The sequence below is a fragment of the Anas acuta genome, chromosome 8 (genome assembly GCF_963932015.1).
Source record: "Anas acuta chromosome 8, bAnaAcu1.1, whole genome shotgun sequence".
In the NCBI taxonomy this organism is placed as follows: domain Eukaryota; kingdom Metazoa; phylum Chordata; class Aves; order Anseriformes; family Anatidae; genus Anas; species Anas acuta.
The window spans coordinates 14,803,507-14,819,272 of NC_088986.1; the positions used below are offsets into that span (position 1 = coordinate 14,803,507).

The following is a 15,766-nucleotide window of genomic DNA, read 5'->3' on the forward strand; positions in this document are numbered from 1 at the left end:
AGATGTCTGATGCAATTAGGCCTGCATACAGTAGATGCCAGTAGAGGTCTACTGAGTCAAAATAGAAATAAGACCAGCATTGCCATAGCAACAACTTCCTCTTGGCAGTCCTATTTATAGCCGTGCTGCAGTCCCAGCTTTAGTACTGCTCTCAGAGGGGCTCTCTAATAAGGGTTAGCCTTGTTTGAAACAATGCACATATGAATGTACGTTAAGACTGCATGGGTGTACATTCCGGTTGAAGTTTCATATATAAATTTTAAAACATTTTTGTTTTGAAGAGGAAAGCCATTAAATCTGCAAGGCACTAGCAAATACTGCTCTTCCTTTCATGCATTTAAAAAGAAATGCAAGCTAGTGACATAGTGCTGGATGCACAGTGAAAATCAAAATACATCTGCTTTTTCAAGAAGCCTTTTTCTGCCTCTATTTCTACCCATAATTCTTTCTGAAATATGCGTGCCTGGCAAGACTCAAAATGAACTGTGGTTAATAACAATTTCTGATAAAATTCTTATTTTTAGTTGTTAGAGTACACACTTAATAGAAAAGGATATAAACGATTAAGTTTTATATAACTCAAGAAAGATTATACATGTCTTCTCCAATTTATACAACAAAACACTCTAAGTTCTTTAGTACATATTATTTAAAAGATTGTAGAACTAAACAATTTTCTGTTTTCTAATTGAAAATTAGACAATGAAATTATTTTCCTTTTTAATATATGTTGGCACTATCTTTCGACTTACAAATAATTTATTGGCCAACAGGAGAGCTGCTATATTCAGCAATACCCACAAGTTCTTAAAAATCGAGAAACCCTCACTAATAATTTGTGTCAAATAATTGCTTGCTCCTGATTTATAAATAATAATAAAGTTGGACCTTTGTAGAAATAAGTGGTGCGTAAAGGGAAAGATGAAGCCATCTATTTTAAAAGCAAAGAAATTGTCTTTAACCTCTAGGAAAAAAAATATGCTTAAGCAGGCAAGTTGACTCAGCTCTGTAGCTAACTGGGAAAACACTAAATTGGCAGATTAGAATTAAGACCTAAATATTAGTTACCTGGGAGTGATCTGGAATTTCTTACATCATAGTTCTAGTTTTCAAGATCCTGTCAAGGAATATAGTTCATTGTCTTAAAAACTTATCTTCTCTGTGGTTTTTATTGTAAGATATTCCTGGTTAGCCTTCATGCAATTGATGGGAAGATGTTCCAGTTCTGACACTGTAAGGGAGCTTCAGTTCTGTGAATGGCATTAGTTCCTAGGAGTGAGATAAATGCATTTCAGCAACATACAGTCGTGCTGTAGTTTTTCATATTATTTCACTTAGTACTATAAAGTTCAGGGAGATCATAGTAACTCTTTTGGGGGAACACTTTAAATACTTTAAAGCTATAAGAAATGAATATAGAAAAATGCGCATGAAGCAGGAATGTACAGGTGATACTGTTACTCAGCCATCTCTATGTTCTTGGAGGAAAGGAGGGTGCTCTTCCTTAACTGTTAATTTTTAAGACTTGAATGGTAAGGGTGGAATTGCTTCCTAGAAACTTCCTAGAAACAGAAATGATGTGGTAGCAGAAACGATTAAAAAAATAAATAGTCTATCTTGTTATGCTATTCTTGACTTTTTTTCATCAAGAAGCTGAAAGTCTCTGGCCAGGTTATACTGCTGTGCTTTGTTACCAGTGTCTGAAATATGTACTCTGGGTTTCGGCTGCTGGGAAATGCACACTAGGTTATGGGCTGGCAGTCAGGAAAAGTGCAGATGGATTTGTTGCCTTTTTCAGATTAAAGCACCACAGTGCTAGCCTGTTTCTATGGCTGTCACTGTTATGTTCTGTTTGTTGGTTTTTTTTTTTTTTTTTTAATAAAGCTACAGGATGGTACATTAAGAATTTTTACTGAAATGTTCTTTATCAAAATACTATAATTTACACACGTAATATAAACATTCATAGCTGAATCTCCTACCCACATCTGTTTTTTTAGTGTGTTTTAAAACTTCCAAGACTTAGTGACTAGAGTTAAGTGAAAATAAAATTTTTACCTAAAGGAAGTTTTTACCGTTTCAGTGTTGGTTTGGGTTGCAAGAAGGAGAGAAGTTGGATCTTCATTATCTCTTATAGAACAGGCACTTCAGATATCTGTTAGAAAGGAGCTGCTTCAGTGCTTCTACTTTTCCAATGTGACTAACACGTTCCTTAAATTGTACCCCTAGCCTGCTTGAGCCGACTGGTACTCGGGAAGAGGTGTCAGTAGCTCCATGTGCACATGGCTGGCGTCCTGTCGCATGCCAGAGCTGCGAGCGCTCTGCCAGGAGCCGTGTCTTGTCAGCTCAGGCTTGGTGTGCGAACAAAGAGCAATTTTCAATGGTGCTCAGCTCTAGGAAATTATGGACTGCAGCTGGCCAGCTGTAAGGTCTTCAAACATGACGTATTTTAGGAAAGATCTGAAATAAAGTTTCCTAGGTCACAGACTGTAGTGTAAAAATCATTCAGTGAGAGTTAAATGCATCTTCATCAGGCCTGGCATTACATGGGTCACACCTGTGCACAGAGGTTGACATACACCTGAGGTGACTTTGGTTGTACTGGGTCGTACTGAGGTGGTAGAACACAGGGATGGTGGTGGTGTGGATGGGGCACAGCCTCCTTCCTTTCTTGGAGGGCATACCACCTTAACGACAGGCACTGCACGGCTCTAGATCAAAGCTGGCCCTGGTTCTTCTTCCAGCTCAGAGCAGCATGAGTAAGATGACTTCAGGTCTGTTTGCAGATGTCTGTGTAAATGTTTAATTGTATTTAAAGATTTACAAACTGTTCTAAGGAAAAGCACTATTGGCTAGCCAGTGAAAATCCTAAGGTAAGCACAGGTACAGAATTTTGTTTCTGACAAAGAATCATCTGTTGCTGATTACTGAGCTTTTGGGGAGTAAAATACTATGTCAGAGCTGGTGTACTCCATGCTTAGCATTTATAATATTAAAAAATAATACTTGGTGTGAATGAATTAATGCTGAATTGGTCTGGAAGTATTGGTCTGTCAATAAGATGAAAGATTAGCTAAAAGGAAATAGGAGGTTCCACCTCTGAAAACTGTGGATGTCGTATGAAGACCCTGAAGTCCACATGGGATGTGGGCCTCAAAGAAAGTCAGTGCGGTGGTGTTTTGTGTTGTCCTTGGGCAATGCTGATCAATGCCAAAAAAAATTCATCTATTACAGAAGTACATTGCTATCTGTTCTATCAATGCTTGAATAATAAATGATGGGTATGACCAGTACTTTTTTTTTTCATATTTTGCTTGTGGACCAGAATGTCTGTGATGGTATCTATTGGTAGTATTTTTTTAAAAAAACACTAGTAAACCCAAGTTTTCTCTTAGGCTATCTTTTAATAATCTATTTTTCATAGCCTGTTTTCACTTAAACCAGTTCACTTCTCTCGTCTCAGAGGCTGGCTGTTTCTGCTCCCTAGTTTTGACACCTCATTCAAGTGTCCGGGCTAGTCACTTGGGTGTATTCAAAACTCTGAATTTTGGTGGGCAGAGATGCGCTTCAGCAGTTCTCACATCTCTTGATTTGACACTAGAGGGTTGGTAGACTCTAACACACATAATGTGAAGTGATGTGAATTTTGTAAATTACCTTTCCTGAGATCAGGGGAGCTAAATGTGTGAAAGACACTTGTGCAAAAGATAAGGCGACAGTACTGTGAAAAAAAAGGTGCAGAATCAGGGGAGGGGAGAATGATGAGTACTGGAGGAAGCAGTAAAGGTCAGAGAAAATAAAGTTGCTTGGAAGGATTCCCTGGACGCACAGACACTTACTGTAAACTACAGGGGAGTATGGCTGTGCAAATCCAGAGGGGCTCTTCCAGTTCTGAAATGTTCACTGGATGGGAAAATAAGCATGCTGTTGTCTTTAACTTTTGTAAATATTTCTTATATAGAAGCTGGCATAGCATTGCTCCACCATAAAGTGATTGGTTATATGTGGTATATAAGCTATCTGCTCTCTGCCTATTCGTGCCCCCAGTAAGGTAAGCTAACCCTCATGGTCATCGCTAGCTCCTGTTTCTGGCAGCAAAGCCTTGAACCTGGGAGGTGTCGTGGAAGTCAGCAATGATCCTGAGACAAAGTAGGTAAAAGCCAGGAAGGCTTAAGGTAAAAAATGACCTTTGGTGGGCTGGGATCCAGGGGAGGCTGCAGCACCAGAACCTGATAGGAGAGAGCAGCCTGGTCACCCACAAGACAACAGGTTCTCATCCAGATTTGCAAAGCAATGTGTAAAGTGTCAGTATTTAGACAAGTTGGTCCTGAATTTTGAACAGGTGCTGGAAGAAAAAAAAAAGTCTAGAGTATATCTAGAGCCTGCATTTCTGTGCTTTGTGCAGGGGCTAGAAATTTAAACTGTTCCCCTGACTGGGGTCAATGGTGACAACTCTAAGTTACTATTTTGAGGAATGCAGCCAGATCTGTAAAGTCTGTTCTTCAGCATTCTTATTGTTTCATCATTAATATAGGTGGTTTTCTTGTCATAGTTTTTTTTCTGAAAATGCAGAGCTGTTATGAAATAGTTATGTAATGTCCAAGGATGGATATCTGCTGCATTTGGAAACTATTCAGTGAGAAGTATGGTGGTGAAAAATAAGAGGTGTATCATCAACATGTTGACTGTAAGACAGGAGACAGATTGTGAAAAGTTATTTCAATCTTACTTAAGAATAGTTCTAAATTTTTAAGAAACCACGTCTTATATGTGCTGAAGATACACTGGGAAAGTTGCCCAATGTATGTGTTTCCATTTTCACAAAAATGGATTTTTAGTATTACTCATTGTAAGCATGCAAAATTACATAATTTTAAAAGTTAATATAATTTAGCATTAAATACCACTTTCAATTTATTTCCCCAATGTTCTGAACCATTAAGAATGACACTCTCTAGACTTAGTCTGCAGTTGAAAACATTCAAATTTCTTGTGAATGAAAAATCCTCCTTGTGTAATTCCACAAGACTGCACGCAAGGCTTTGACATAAGCAATGTCAGGAGCCAGTGACCGTGACTTTGTGACTCCTTCCAGCTGCCTCTGGAGTTGGGAGAGTGAGTATGCGGCTAGATAAGGGTCTGCCAGTGCTGTTTGTTCTGGGAGCTTATTGCTGAAAAAGCTAAAATCATTTGTTTCATTCTTGGAGTAAGTAGAACTCAGTCTGGGTAAGTATAATGCACTCTTGTTCACATGAACATGAATTCAAATTCAGTCTGATTTTCCTCAAAGGAGGAAAACAATATATTTTTTGTGGTAATGGTTTCTTCAGCAGTTTCTGCAAGCAACCACGTTGTTTAGAAAGTTGCTTAGTTGAAAATATGGGATTGTTAATGATTAGATTACACCTGGTTAAGCTGTGACAGTGATGTTAGTACTCCATTTTACTAACAGGGTATGAACTGCAGAATAGTCGCTTTTTTTTCATGCATGGTTGCGGTAAGTTAAAAATATACACATATCTGGCTTCTGATCTTCGGAATAAGTTGTTTATGGTATTTTAATTTTTTTAAATGTATTTTAATATAAAATACGCACACTAAAAAGCTATGAAAATCTACAGCAGTTATTGCAGTTGTTTGGTTTAAAATTATAATAATTAAAAAAAAAACAGTTTTCAATTGACGTGAAAAGAGACTCTTAACAGTATAAAACAGTGCATTATACAGGTTTTCTTAACAGGAAGTAGACCAGAGCAGTGGTTAGAAAACACTGCATACAGGAAGTTTGACACATGCGTAGCTCTTAGTGTTTCTGACTTGTCCAGCTCCTTTTAGATATTTTCTGTTTTGCTTTTCTAAAAGTCGCCAGTGCGTATAGATGGCAGCTCAGAAGGAGGTACCTTGTAACCAGTGCACAGGGACTGCCACCGCGCTCCAGAGACTGGAAGGTTTCGCTAACCGCCTCTTCCATAGGCACTCAAAGGGTGGTACACATGAACAGAGAGTGCCTCTGGAAAATGAGAGCCATTTCTCTGAACTTGCTGTCCTGTGGGACAAATCAAGTAAGTAGGTTCCTTTGTTTATTTTATAGATATTCTGTCTTCAATTTGCATAGCAATTGAAGAGCGTGCATGTTCGTGATTGAATACGAACGTTGCTCTGCGATACATTCCAGGGACGACTTTGCAATTCATTATCTAAAGGCATTAATTTGAAGAGTAACATATTGCATCATGCACAGAGACGTGGGGGGCTGTTTCATGGGCTGGGTGGCTGGCACTAGAATTTATGGCTGGTCCCGTTCTGTTAAAGCACAGATGACTTGTTTTAGCAAGCCCTCACCCCAATTTTTACTTCTAAATTACTTCCTTTATTTTCAAATTAAATCTGCTAGTTCAGCAGAAATAGAAAACTTGTTTAAAATTATAATGTTTGAACTTTGGAGTACGCAGACATGGCTGCACAGATTATACTTATTATAGGGGATTTTTATTTTTTTCATTTTATTGTGAATGATATATCAGAATGCTCTATACAGTAGTAAACAAAATTGTGTTTAGTTTCAAATATGATGAATAGCATTAGCTTTAATTTCTTAATTAGTTAACAGTTGCATTAGTTATTAGTTAACAATATGCATTTGTATGGACTAAAACTTCATGATTGCATTTTGGCTAATAAAAGAGATTTCAGAAATATCACAATGTAAGTAAATTGCCATTTGATTATTTTTTCCTTGTACAGCAATGCATTTTTTGCAAAGTAATTATCTCTATGGTTAAATCCTCATTTTAAGATGTTGCAGTATGGTAATTGATGGTAATTCTGTTCCAAATTTTAGATTCATTGATGGATTTGGGATAGCACAGTTATTTCAATCGAAAATAGGCCTTATTTGAAATGCCTAACATCAGTGTTAGCATGAAGAAAATCAGCATTTATACATCTCCTTGCTTTCAGTTTGAAACGGTTTATGAGCTTGGAATGAATCTGTTCTCAGAGGATAAGCAGTAAACATGGAAACAAAAAAGTGTTAATGCATTGACCTAAAATAGATGAAATCTTGGTCTCCAGAATGAGATGGAAAAGGATTGACTAGTTTTGTTAGGAAGATAAATGCTGAAAGTACATAAACTCCGAGCTTCCACTTCTCCAAAATATTTTCAGCTCGGTAAAAATAGATTCTAACTTCTGTTTACGTATAAGCTCTTTTTTATGTAAATAGCTATTTGAAAAAATAACATTGAAGCACTTTTGTTTATATAATGGAGAAAAAAATGATATTGACCTACTGACATTCACAAATTGTGACCTGTTTGTGTACAAGTCTCTGCTGTTTTTTTCCTCTGTCTATTTAAGGCAAGCTTCCTTGTATGACATGCGTGATGAGGAAATGGACTGTCGTGTCTTTCGATGATAAACATGGTGAAAATGGTTGTTCTTTAAATGCCATTTTGAGTAATAATTAAGCACAGTGGCTGGATGTAATTTTTCTGAAGAAAACTTACTGAGTTGGTAGCTGAATATTGGTTATCTTGTAGCTTTAGTTTCAGGATGACATTTTGGATATTTATCCTGAATCTTAACTCTCTATTTGATGATAAGTAAAAGATAAAAATAATAATAATTGTTGGTACACATGGACTAAGCCTGCATTTCAGGATTCTTGTTTCACTACCACCGTGGCTTAAGGAGTGACAGGAAGTAAAGGGCGCTTGTATTTCTGTCTGCTACTGACTCGCAGTTGTGTCTGCAGAAAAATGCATCATCTGTGACGATTCTTTGCATCATTACAAAGGAAAAATGTAAGAAACAGTTATTTTCTACCTGACAATTCAATGTCATAGAATCACGTTGGGTCACCTGAAAACAGGTTGCTGATTAATTTCACAGAGCTTAATGAATAAGCAGTGCTTTGGAAAGATACTGGTGTTTGTTTTGTAAGGATATTTGGATATTCTCAACTGTTCTGCACGTGTAACTGCAACTTAGGGGATGGCCTTGTTAGGTTTTAGGTGAAGCTAAATAGCAGATGCTTAGTGTGAATTACTCCTGAGTTCAAGGCAAAAGCACTCCTTTACATTCCTTAAAAAAAAAAAAAAGTTTGGAAAGGAGATTTTTGTTGTGGCTCTAGGTTTGAAATTGAATTGATTTGAACAGAAAGTTAATATATTAACACTGCTGTAAAGCAGTATTATAACAGGTCTGTTTCTGTGTATGTCTTTGTACAAGCAGTTACTGCTAAAGCTCTGGGTTTGTTGAAGGTGAAGGAGTTGCTTGTTATCAGGTGGACTTCGCTAAGTGTTGTCAGTCATCAAGTGTTGTGGCCTAGCGTGCTTTCACATGTTGCCTAAGGCCTCAGGGTTTTTTTTAGTTGTTGATTTTGAAATTTATTTAATTCCTTTGCTTCATTGTTTTGTTATTATAGAACATACATTTTTTTTTTCTAACATGCCTTGCATTCTTAGTTAATGTATGAAATAAATTTGCTGTGTAAAATCCTTAGAATCCAGTAGGGGCAGAGGTGGTACGGGATACCACAGGCCTTTGAATCTATTTTAAAAACTTGACTGAGTGCATGTGTGAGTGTACGCATTGAGCTAGTAGTAATCAGGTCAGTTGTGCTGCACAGCCAGAAGATGAAAGGGATATGCTGGTGGTAGTCAGCAGAAGGATATATTTCACTCTCAGTTTCAGACGTCTTGATTTCTACCAATAGCAACTATGCAAAACCTATGTTTTGATTTGTGTGTGTGTGTGTGTGTGTTTTTTTTTTGTTTTTTTTTTTTTTCTTTTTGAAAGAGTGAAGTGGGAACAGAAAGGACAATGAGGCTGCTCGATTTTGAATGTAGAGGCAGCAAAATCAGTGTAAATCTTTTGTTCTTAAGATGATACGGGTATTTTCCAAATCTGTGCAAAATAAGAGACCATAATAACAACTTGGATTGACAGCAATGGTCAGGAGAGTCACCACTATTGCATCTTTCTGTCACCTTCAAATTCTTGTAGTCTCTAAATTGTAAATGGATGGATGGTGAATAGTCAAAGGAATTCTGTTTGCTCTCTGATTCAACATATCGATACACTTTTAAATGCTATGGAATATCTTACAGATTTAGATAAATAATTGCTAGATATATGTACGTGTAGGGAAAAATATATCCGAAATATGAAATAATGTACAGAGTACATTGTGTGAATTGATTAAAGCTTTAGAATAACTACTAGTTGGGTACAAGTCAACAGATAATTCTGGTCTAAGGTTGCCATGGAAACAACCAGTGCTTGATATAATTGAGAACATCTTAAAACCTCCTGGTGTTTGCATGCTTTTTTTCCCCTGCCATTTTGAGTTGCTTTGGGCATGAATAGGTAGCACTGGTCAGAACAGAAGTAGTTAATGAGCAAAACCAAATACCCGTGTGCTGAATATTGATTTTAGTTTACTACTGCTATCTTGTGCTTCGCAGATTTTTGCATCAGAAGGAGCTCGTAAGGAAGAGAAGCTCTGGATTCTGTGTGCTTTCTCTTTCCAGTTAGTGTATAGTTGTGTTTAGAGATTGAAGCACTGATTTTTTGTAGGGATTAACATACTTTATCAACTGTTGGATTAATATTAGGAGCAATATGTTTCTGAAAATAAGCTATTCAGCATGAATGGTAAGTCTTTTCTATTACCTTTGACACTATTTTTTGTTCTGTCTTCACAATCAGGAAAAATCTACCAGGTTTCCCTTTCTTGTCTGCATAGCTTCATCGAGCACTGATCTCTTTGTTTTTGTAATCTACTTACTGTGGATTTCTATTAAAAATTACTAGTCTTAAAGATTAGTATTCTTATTAAACATCTTGTTTTGCATAATTAGTATTTAATATTTTAAATATTAAATATTTTAAAGCTTTATCTTAGAAATAACTGTTCCAAATCATTGAATAAGACACAGAATAAGATATGGTGAATTTTATAATTGAATGCTGTGTATGTCAGTTTACTTAATTTTCTGTGCCACTCATATTAAATTATTTTATGTTAATTGATACAAATTTAAAAAAAACTTCTGAAATTATTGTAATTATCACCTAAAATTCTGAACTAGCTTTTGTTCTTTTTCATCTGAACCAGCTTATTCTATTAGGTCTTTATTCTTTCTAAATGATGGGATAGCAGAATAGTTCTGGTCATTCATGGAAGTAGGGAAGGGGAGCCTCATTAAAAATGAGATATTATAATATACCGAGGAAACTTATCAGGCAGGTAGTTGCTTTCTAAAAACAGCGTGATTGATTATTATAAAGTACTTTGAATTAATGCAATTATGAAGTACTTTATTCTTCCTTGGAATATTAATGAAAGTTGCATCTAAATATTTAAATAACTTATATGCAATTTTTTAGAACAAGATGTCCGTGAAAATGGTTTGCAGAAAGCACAAATGCAATAGTATCTGGCATGATGCCTTATTGTTTCATGTGGATAATCTGGAGCTTTCGAAAATGACTTAAGTTTAGAGATTGCTTAAAAAGAAAAAAATAGTTAATCATGCATGCAGGGTTTATGTATGGCTGTGTGGTTTCGCTTTGTCCTACAAATTTAAAGGACTATTTTTACGAAGATTTCACTTTTGTACAAGGCATGAGATTGAGTGGGAGGAGTCATCCCACTGCCTTATCTAATACCAGTTTATATGTACTTATCTCATACAAATGTTTTGAGGTCATCTTCCCTGAAAAGGAAAGTGTTGCCGTCATTTCCTCAGCATACAAAGTACAACAATATGCAAGTGTCAAAACCGGTACTGTTACAAGACAAATTTCAGAACTTTGCATATACGTTATGAAAATCAGTGTTACAGCATCATGACCGTGTAAGTAAACCTAAACGCAGCCTGTCCTGGAAAGAGGTGGTCCAGACTCTGCCCTGTATGGATGCTGACAGGAGCTGGGCAGGGAGCTGATGGAGCCCTGTCGAGCACCTGCGAGCCAGCACAAGCACATGGCAGGGCCAAGCAGGCAGCCTCACCCCTTCGTGGCTCTCTTCCAAGCAAGGGGCAAACTATAGCCATGCATTTCCTCAGCATCATGCAGCCACGTTATTCCACGTGTGAAGAGGTCTCTATTTTGGAGTCAGGAAGGCTCTCTGTTTTTTCACTGATCACCATCATGATGCTGGCTTTTTCCTCAGCTTTTTGTCTGTTTCTCTTACAGTTGCAGCTTCCACCAGAATTAAGATTTGTGGAAGTCAGCTATAGCAATTTTAGATTTTGCTGCTTAAGTGTTTTTTTCCTTCCTTTTTTATTGTGTTATGATGGAGCAATTTTATGGGAATATTTTTTTTCACAAAAAAAAATAGGTGAAAAAGAGGTTACAGGGGTTCATTTTGTTTGTTTGCTTTTACCCCAGGAAGCTTTATTCCACAATTTGCATCTGTAGATTATATTCATCTTGACATACGTGCTCCTAGGTCCATTAAAAATAAAAAAAAATAGATGCAATTTTTTACAAGTGTCTGTTCCCAATCAAAAATATCTACAAATTAGAAGAGTAATTTTGACAAGGGAAAGGTGAATATCTCATGCTCCCTTGAGTGAGAATTATATTTTCTTCAGTACAAACATTTCCCCATTTCAAGTACTTTTGCTGTTTAGTGCACCTTTGTGGTTATCCTTGCTGCAGCAGTTTTACACCCTTTAAGTGGTTAAAACTAGATGCTGTCGTTGTAAAGGGTGGATGCAGGTGAAACTAATTCTAAACAAAAATGGCTTGCTTGCTTTTTTTTTTCCTCTCCTCTCCAAGAGATAAAAATTCCAAGAGATAATTTTTTTTTTCTGGGAAGACTGGGGAGAATGAAGAACTGTTTGCCTTTCACGGGCCTTGTTTCTTGTTTTCCTTGGTTTATGGTTTGTTTTGGTTTGAAGAGCAGGACATTCCATAACAGATAAAGGACAGGTATTGTTCTGGCAGGTCTTGTGTTTCACAAGTAATAGCCTTAATGCTCTTAGTAACATCATGTCTACAGTTGGGTAATACTTTCAAAAACTGGCAATAAAGAGGTAATGGCTGATCCAGAAATGATACTTTTAAGATAGTAGTTGCCATATGTGCGTAGACAGATGGAGCAGTATGAGGAGTGTGAGCAATGCTAATAGCCTCCATCCGCCGAGTTACTGTCAAGCTTTGGAGGCACTGGAGAAGAGGAGCATGTCAGGAGTAAGGGCGTAGTATTAATATCTTACCTGTGTGTGTTACAGCCATCTTTTAAGAGCAAGGTACAACTAGCTTGCAGAAGTATTTGAAACTACAGCAGTTGAGCACTGGGGAGTGACATCACAGCAAAATAGGGTTGAGTGAAGGTTCCTATTGTGAGGTAATGGAAGAAAAGATGGGAATGTGTAACAAAGGAGCCTTGAAGTTGAAGATCTGCTGTAATTTGGACTGATTTATAAAAGTACAATTTGGACTGACTGAATTTAGAAGTTCATTATGAAGATCAGGGGACAGGACTGTGTGTCATTAGTTAAAAGAATTATTTCTAAAAATAATGTTTTAGAAAATTGTAAGATTAATGAGGAATCTAGAGGTGTTACACATCAGTACTGCTACCAAGCTACAGTTATTTATTTTCCAATTGACACGGGTAGTTGTTGAGAAAGACAAATGAACAATGTTTCCCCCTGCCGAAGAGACTGTGAAGAATGCATCTCATAGGATTAATGGTATCTTTCTTGAAAAACTTACCCAAAGGTACTAGTTAGCCTCTGACAATAGACTAGGTTAAGTTCTTAGATGTTGAGCTGGGTTCATGTTCTGTTCTGGTTTTCATATGAAATATCTGAAAAAAGAAAAAGCAACATGAGCTGCTTTGATGTAGTTCTTAAAACGCATCCCTACAGAGAACAGTCCCTCAGGGTGCTTAGTTTAGAGTATGGGCAAAAAAATGAATTTAATAAAATTTGGGTTGCTTCCAAAGGAATGGGTACCTGGTACGTTGTAATCTTGCATCTCAGCTGAACTGTGGCTTACTCTATTTTCTGTTATGATTCTTACATATATATATATATATATTTTAACAGATTTTCTTCTTGTTTTTTACTTTATATCTCAAATAGTTTATGTAATTATTTCTTGTTATTTCCTCAAAAAATTGCTGCTGGTATTGCTGCTGTAAGCCAAAGTTTGCAGCATGCATTTCACATCTTTAATTGTTGAGGTCATTAAGAGGCATTTTATAACCTGACTAATGGGTTTGGTACTTTCTTTTACTCATTCTTGTTTCTGAAAGCTCATTAAGAACTTGTATTTTCGTTGCTTTATTATTATTATTAATATTTACATTTTTGTAGGGTTTACGACTAAATTCTGTGCAAATTTTGTGCCTGCTTTTTATCGAAGTACTGACCATAAACCTGTTTTCTCTGAAGTTCCATTCATTATCAGAATGGATAGCGAACACTCTTATCTACTTTTCACCTACCCTAATCCTAAGGCGAACAAGAATTTGTTGTCACTTGATGTGTTGAATAGTGAATTATGTTTATTTGCATAAGACTTACTTCCTTATTCAGGAAGTCTCTGCTATCTAAGGTTATAAACGAACCTCTACTAATTGGCTAGCTGCTGCAGGCAACCATTTCCTGTAAATATTGAAAATGAATATTGAAATATGATCTGCAGGAGATATGTCAGTGTTGTGATGTGTCAGATTCCCAAGTCTTGCAAAGAGATGAAGAGCTATTTTGCTGATATACTCTGACAGCTGTGAAGTTATTGATTCAAGTGCATGTGTATGGGAGTGTGTATGGTTTTGTTAATGTAAGGGCTGGGACAAAGTTGTGTTGCAGGAAGTAGACTTTGAAATGAGCACAGTTAAACCAAGATTGGCGTATCTACTATTTTGATGCCTTGTATGAAATATTCAGAAAAAAATAAAAGCAACACTAGAGCTACTCTTCCTGAGTAACTTGTAAAATGCAACCAAATAGTGAACAGCCACTGAAGGCGCTTAGTTTGGAATACAAGGAAAAAATGAGTTTAATAAAACTTGGGCTACTTCTAAAGAAAAGGGTATTTATTTGTGCATGAGTACATCTATTTTTATGAAGGATATTTTGCAGGAAATGTATTGGTCAATATGCAGACCAACTAGCTACCTGCAGATTTTTGCTTACAGTTTTTAGCTATCTAACCATAAAACACTCTCAGTGATAGCTGCCCAGTACTATGTGACTCTTTTCAGTCAAGGAACTTTTATGAGGAGGGAAGGTGGGGCAGTAGTATAGAGAGGAAAGTTGGTGCTAGCCCATTAGTACTTACACTGCAGAGGGGTGGGAAGCTTAGTTGGAGTAAAACTGTAGGAGATGCTGTAAACATTTTGCTTAGTGTTTTTGAATTTATATTTAGCAGAATTTACTAACAACCTTTACCCAGGAATGTAGATAGAGTTATAACATATTTTCTAGTAGTGCCCTAGAAAATTTTGTTCTTGGAACTCATTCTTAAAATTTATTCTTATTTTTTTTTTCCCACATGGTAACCATGGAAATATATGCACTGCAGAAAAAGAGCTGCTTAAAATTTCGCAATTTTACCACAGTTTTCAGTTTTCTTTGTGAAGTAATACCTATTATGTTTGACAGAGGAAGGAGGTCTTTGACACTACAGATTCTGTGATAGTTGCAGCATTTTTGATTACTTGCTGGTTAAGTTCAGCTACAACTGTAGAGAGTGGTACTGCATAGATAATTCCCAGTTCCTTGCAAAGCATATCAACATAAAATAATTGAGGATTTCATATGTTAACACTTCTTCACATAACCTTTTGTTAAATTAGATGTATGATCAAATTTTATACATAGGGAGTGTTAAGCACTGCACTTGAAAGTAATTGTATTAAACTTATAATTTATTAATTTAAAATTTTACATTAAGAGAATTAACTGATCTAATAGAATAAGTGGAGATTAATAACTTAAAAATAGAATTATTACTCAGAAACCTTTCCAGTAGTCCAGTGCAATTCGTTCAGGTTGTGTTAAACTAGCACAAACTGGCAGTACTTCAGAAAAGGTGCAGTTCTTGGGCTGGAGCATTCTACTATGCAGACAGGCTGAGGGAGCTGAGGTTGTTCAGCCTGGAGAAGAGAAGGCTTCAGGGAGACCTTATAGCAGCCTGCCAGTACCCAAGGGGGGCCTGCGGGAGAGGGACTCTTTCTCAGGGGGTACGGTGATAAGACAAGTGGTGATGGCTTTAACCTAAAAGAGGGTAGGTTTTAGCTTAGATATAAGGAAGAAATTATTTACTCAGAGGGTGGTGAGGCCCTGACACAGGCTGCCCAGAGAAGCTGTGGATGCCCCATCACTGGCAGTGCCCAAGGCCAGGCTGGATGGGGCTTTGGGCAGCCTGGGCTGGTGGTAGGTGTCCCTGCCCATCACAGGGGGTTGGAACCAGATGGTCTTTAAGGTCCCTTCCAACCCAAACCATTCTGTGATGTTTTCTGTCCCATACATTTGCCTGTTCCCCCTGACTTGTCTTTCTCTCACCCTGGGGGAAGCATTCATGCCATGAAAAGAACTGAGAGTTGCTTTGGATTAAAATGAGCTTCCCTTGTTCTCCCCTGCCTTCAGCCCATTACTCCCTAATCTGGCCTAACTCCCCAACCTGGCTTGGCAGGCAGCCACAGGGTGCTTTTCCTCTTTCATGGAAACTCATGATATTGAGGCAGGGAATAAATGATTGTGGGAGGACAGGATGGGTTGTTTATTTGTTTGTT

At 37.1% G+C, this 15,766-nt stretch overlaps 1 protein-coding gene across 3 annotated transcripts in view; it reads left to right on the plus strand.

Moving 5' to 3' along the window:
* The window catches only part of PRKACB (protein kinase cAMP-activated catalytic subunit beta), a 68,578-nt gene that overhangs the window by 27,443 nt on the left and 25,369 nt on the right, over positions 1 to 15,766 (plus strand). The window contains exon 1 of one of the 3 annotated variants that reach the window (XM_068690927.1): positions 5,801 to 6,062. The exons of 1 other annotated variant lie outside the window; for it this stretch is intronic. In XM_068690927.1, the coding sequence (XP_068547028.1) occupies positions 5,879 to 6,062 (184 nt within the window). In that variant the 5' untranslated portion in view covers positions 5,801 to 5,878. Of the gene's footprint in view, positions 1 to 5,800; positions 6,063 to 9,377; positions 9,661 to 15,766 lie in introns of those variants that run through there. One more of the 3 variants, XM_068690930.1, reaches the window with a different exon arrangement.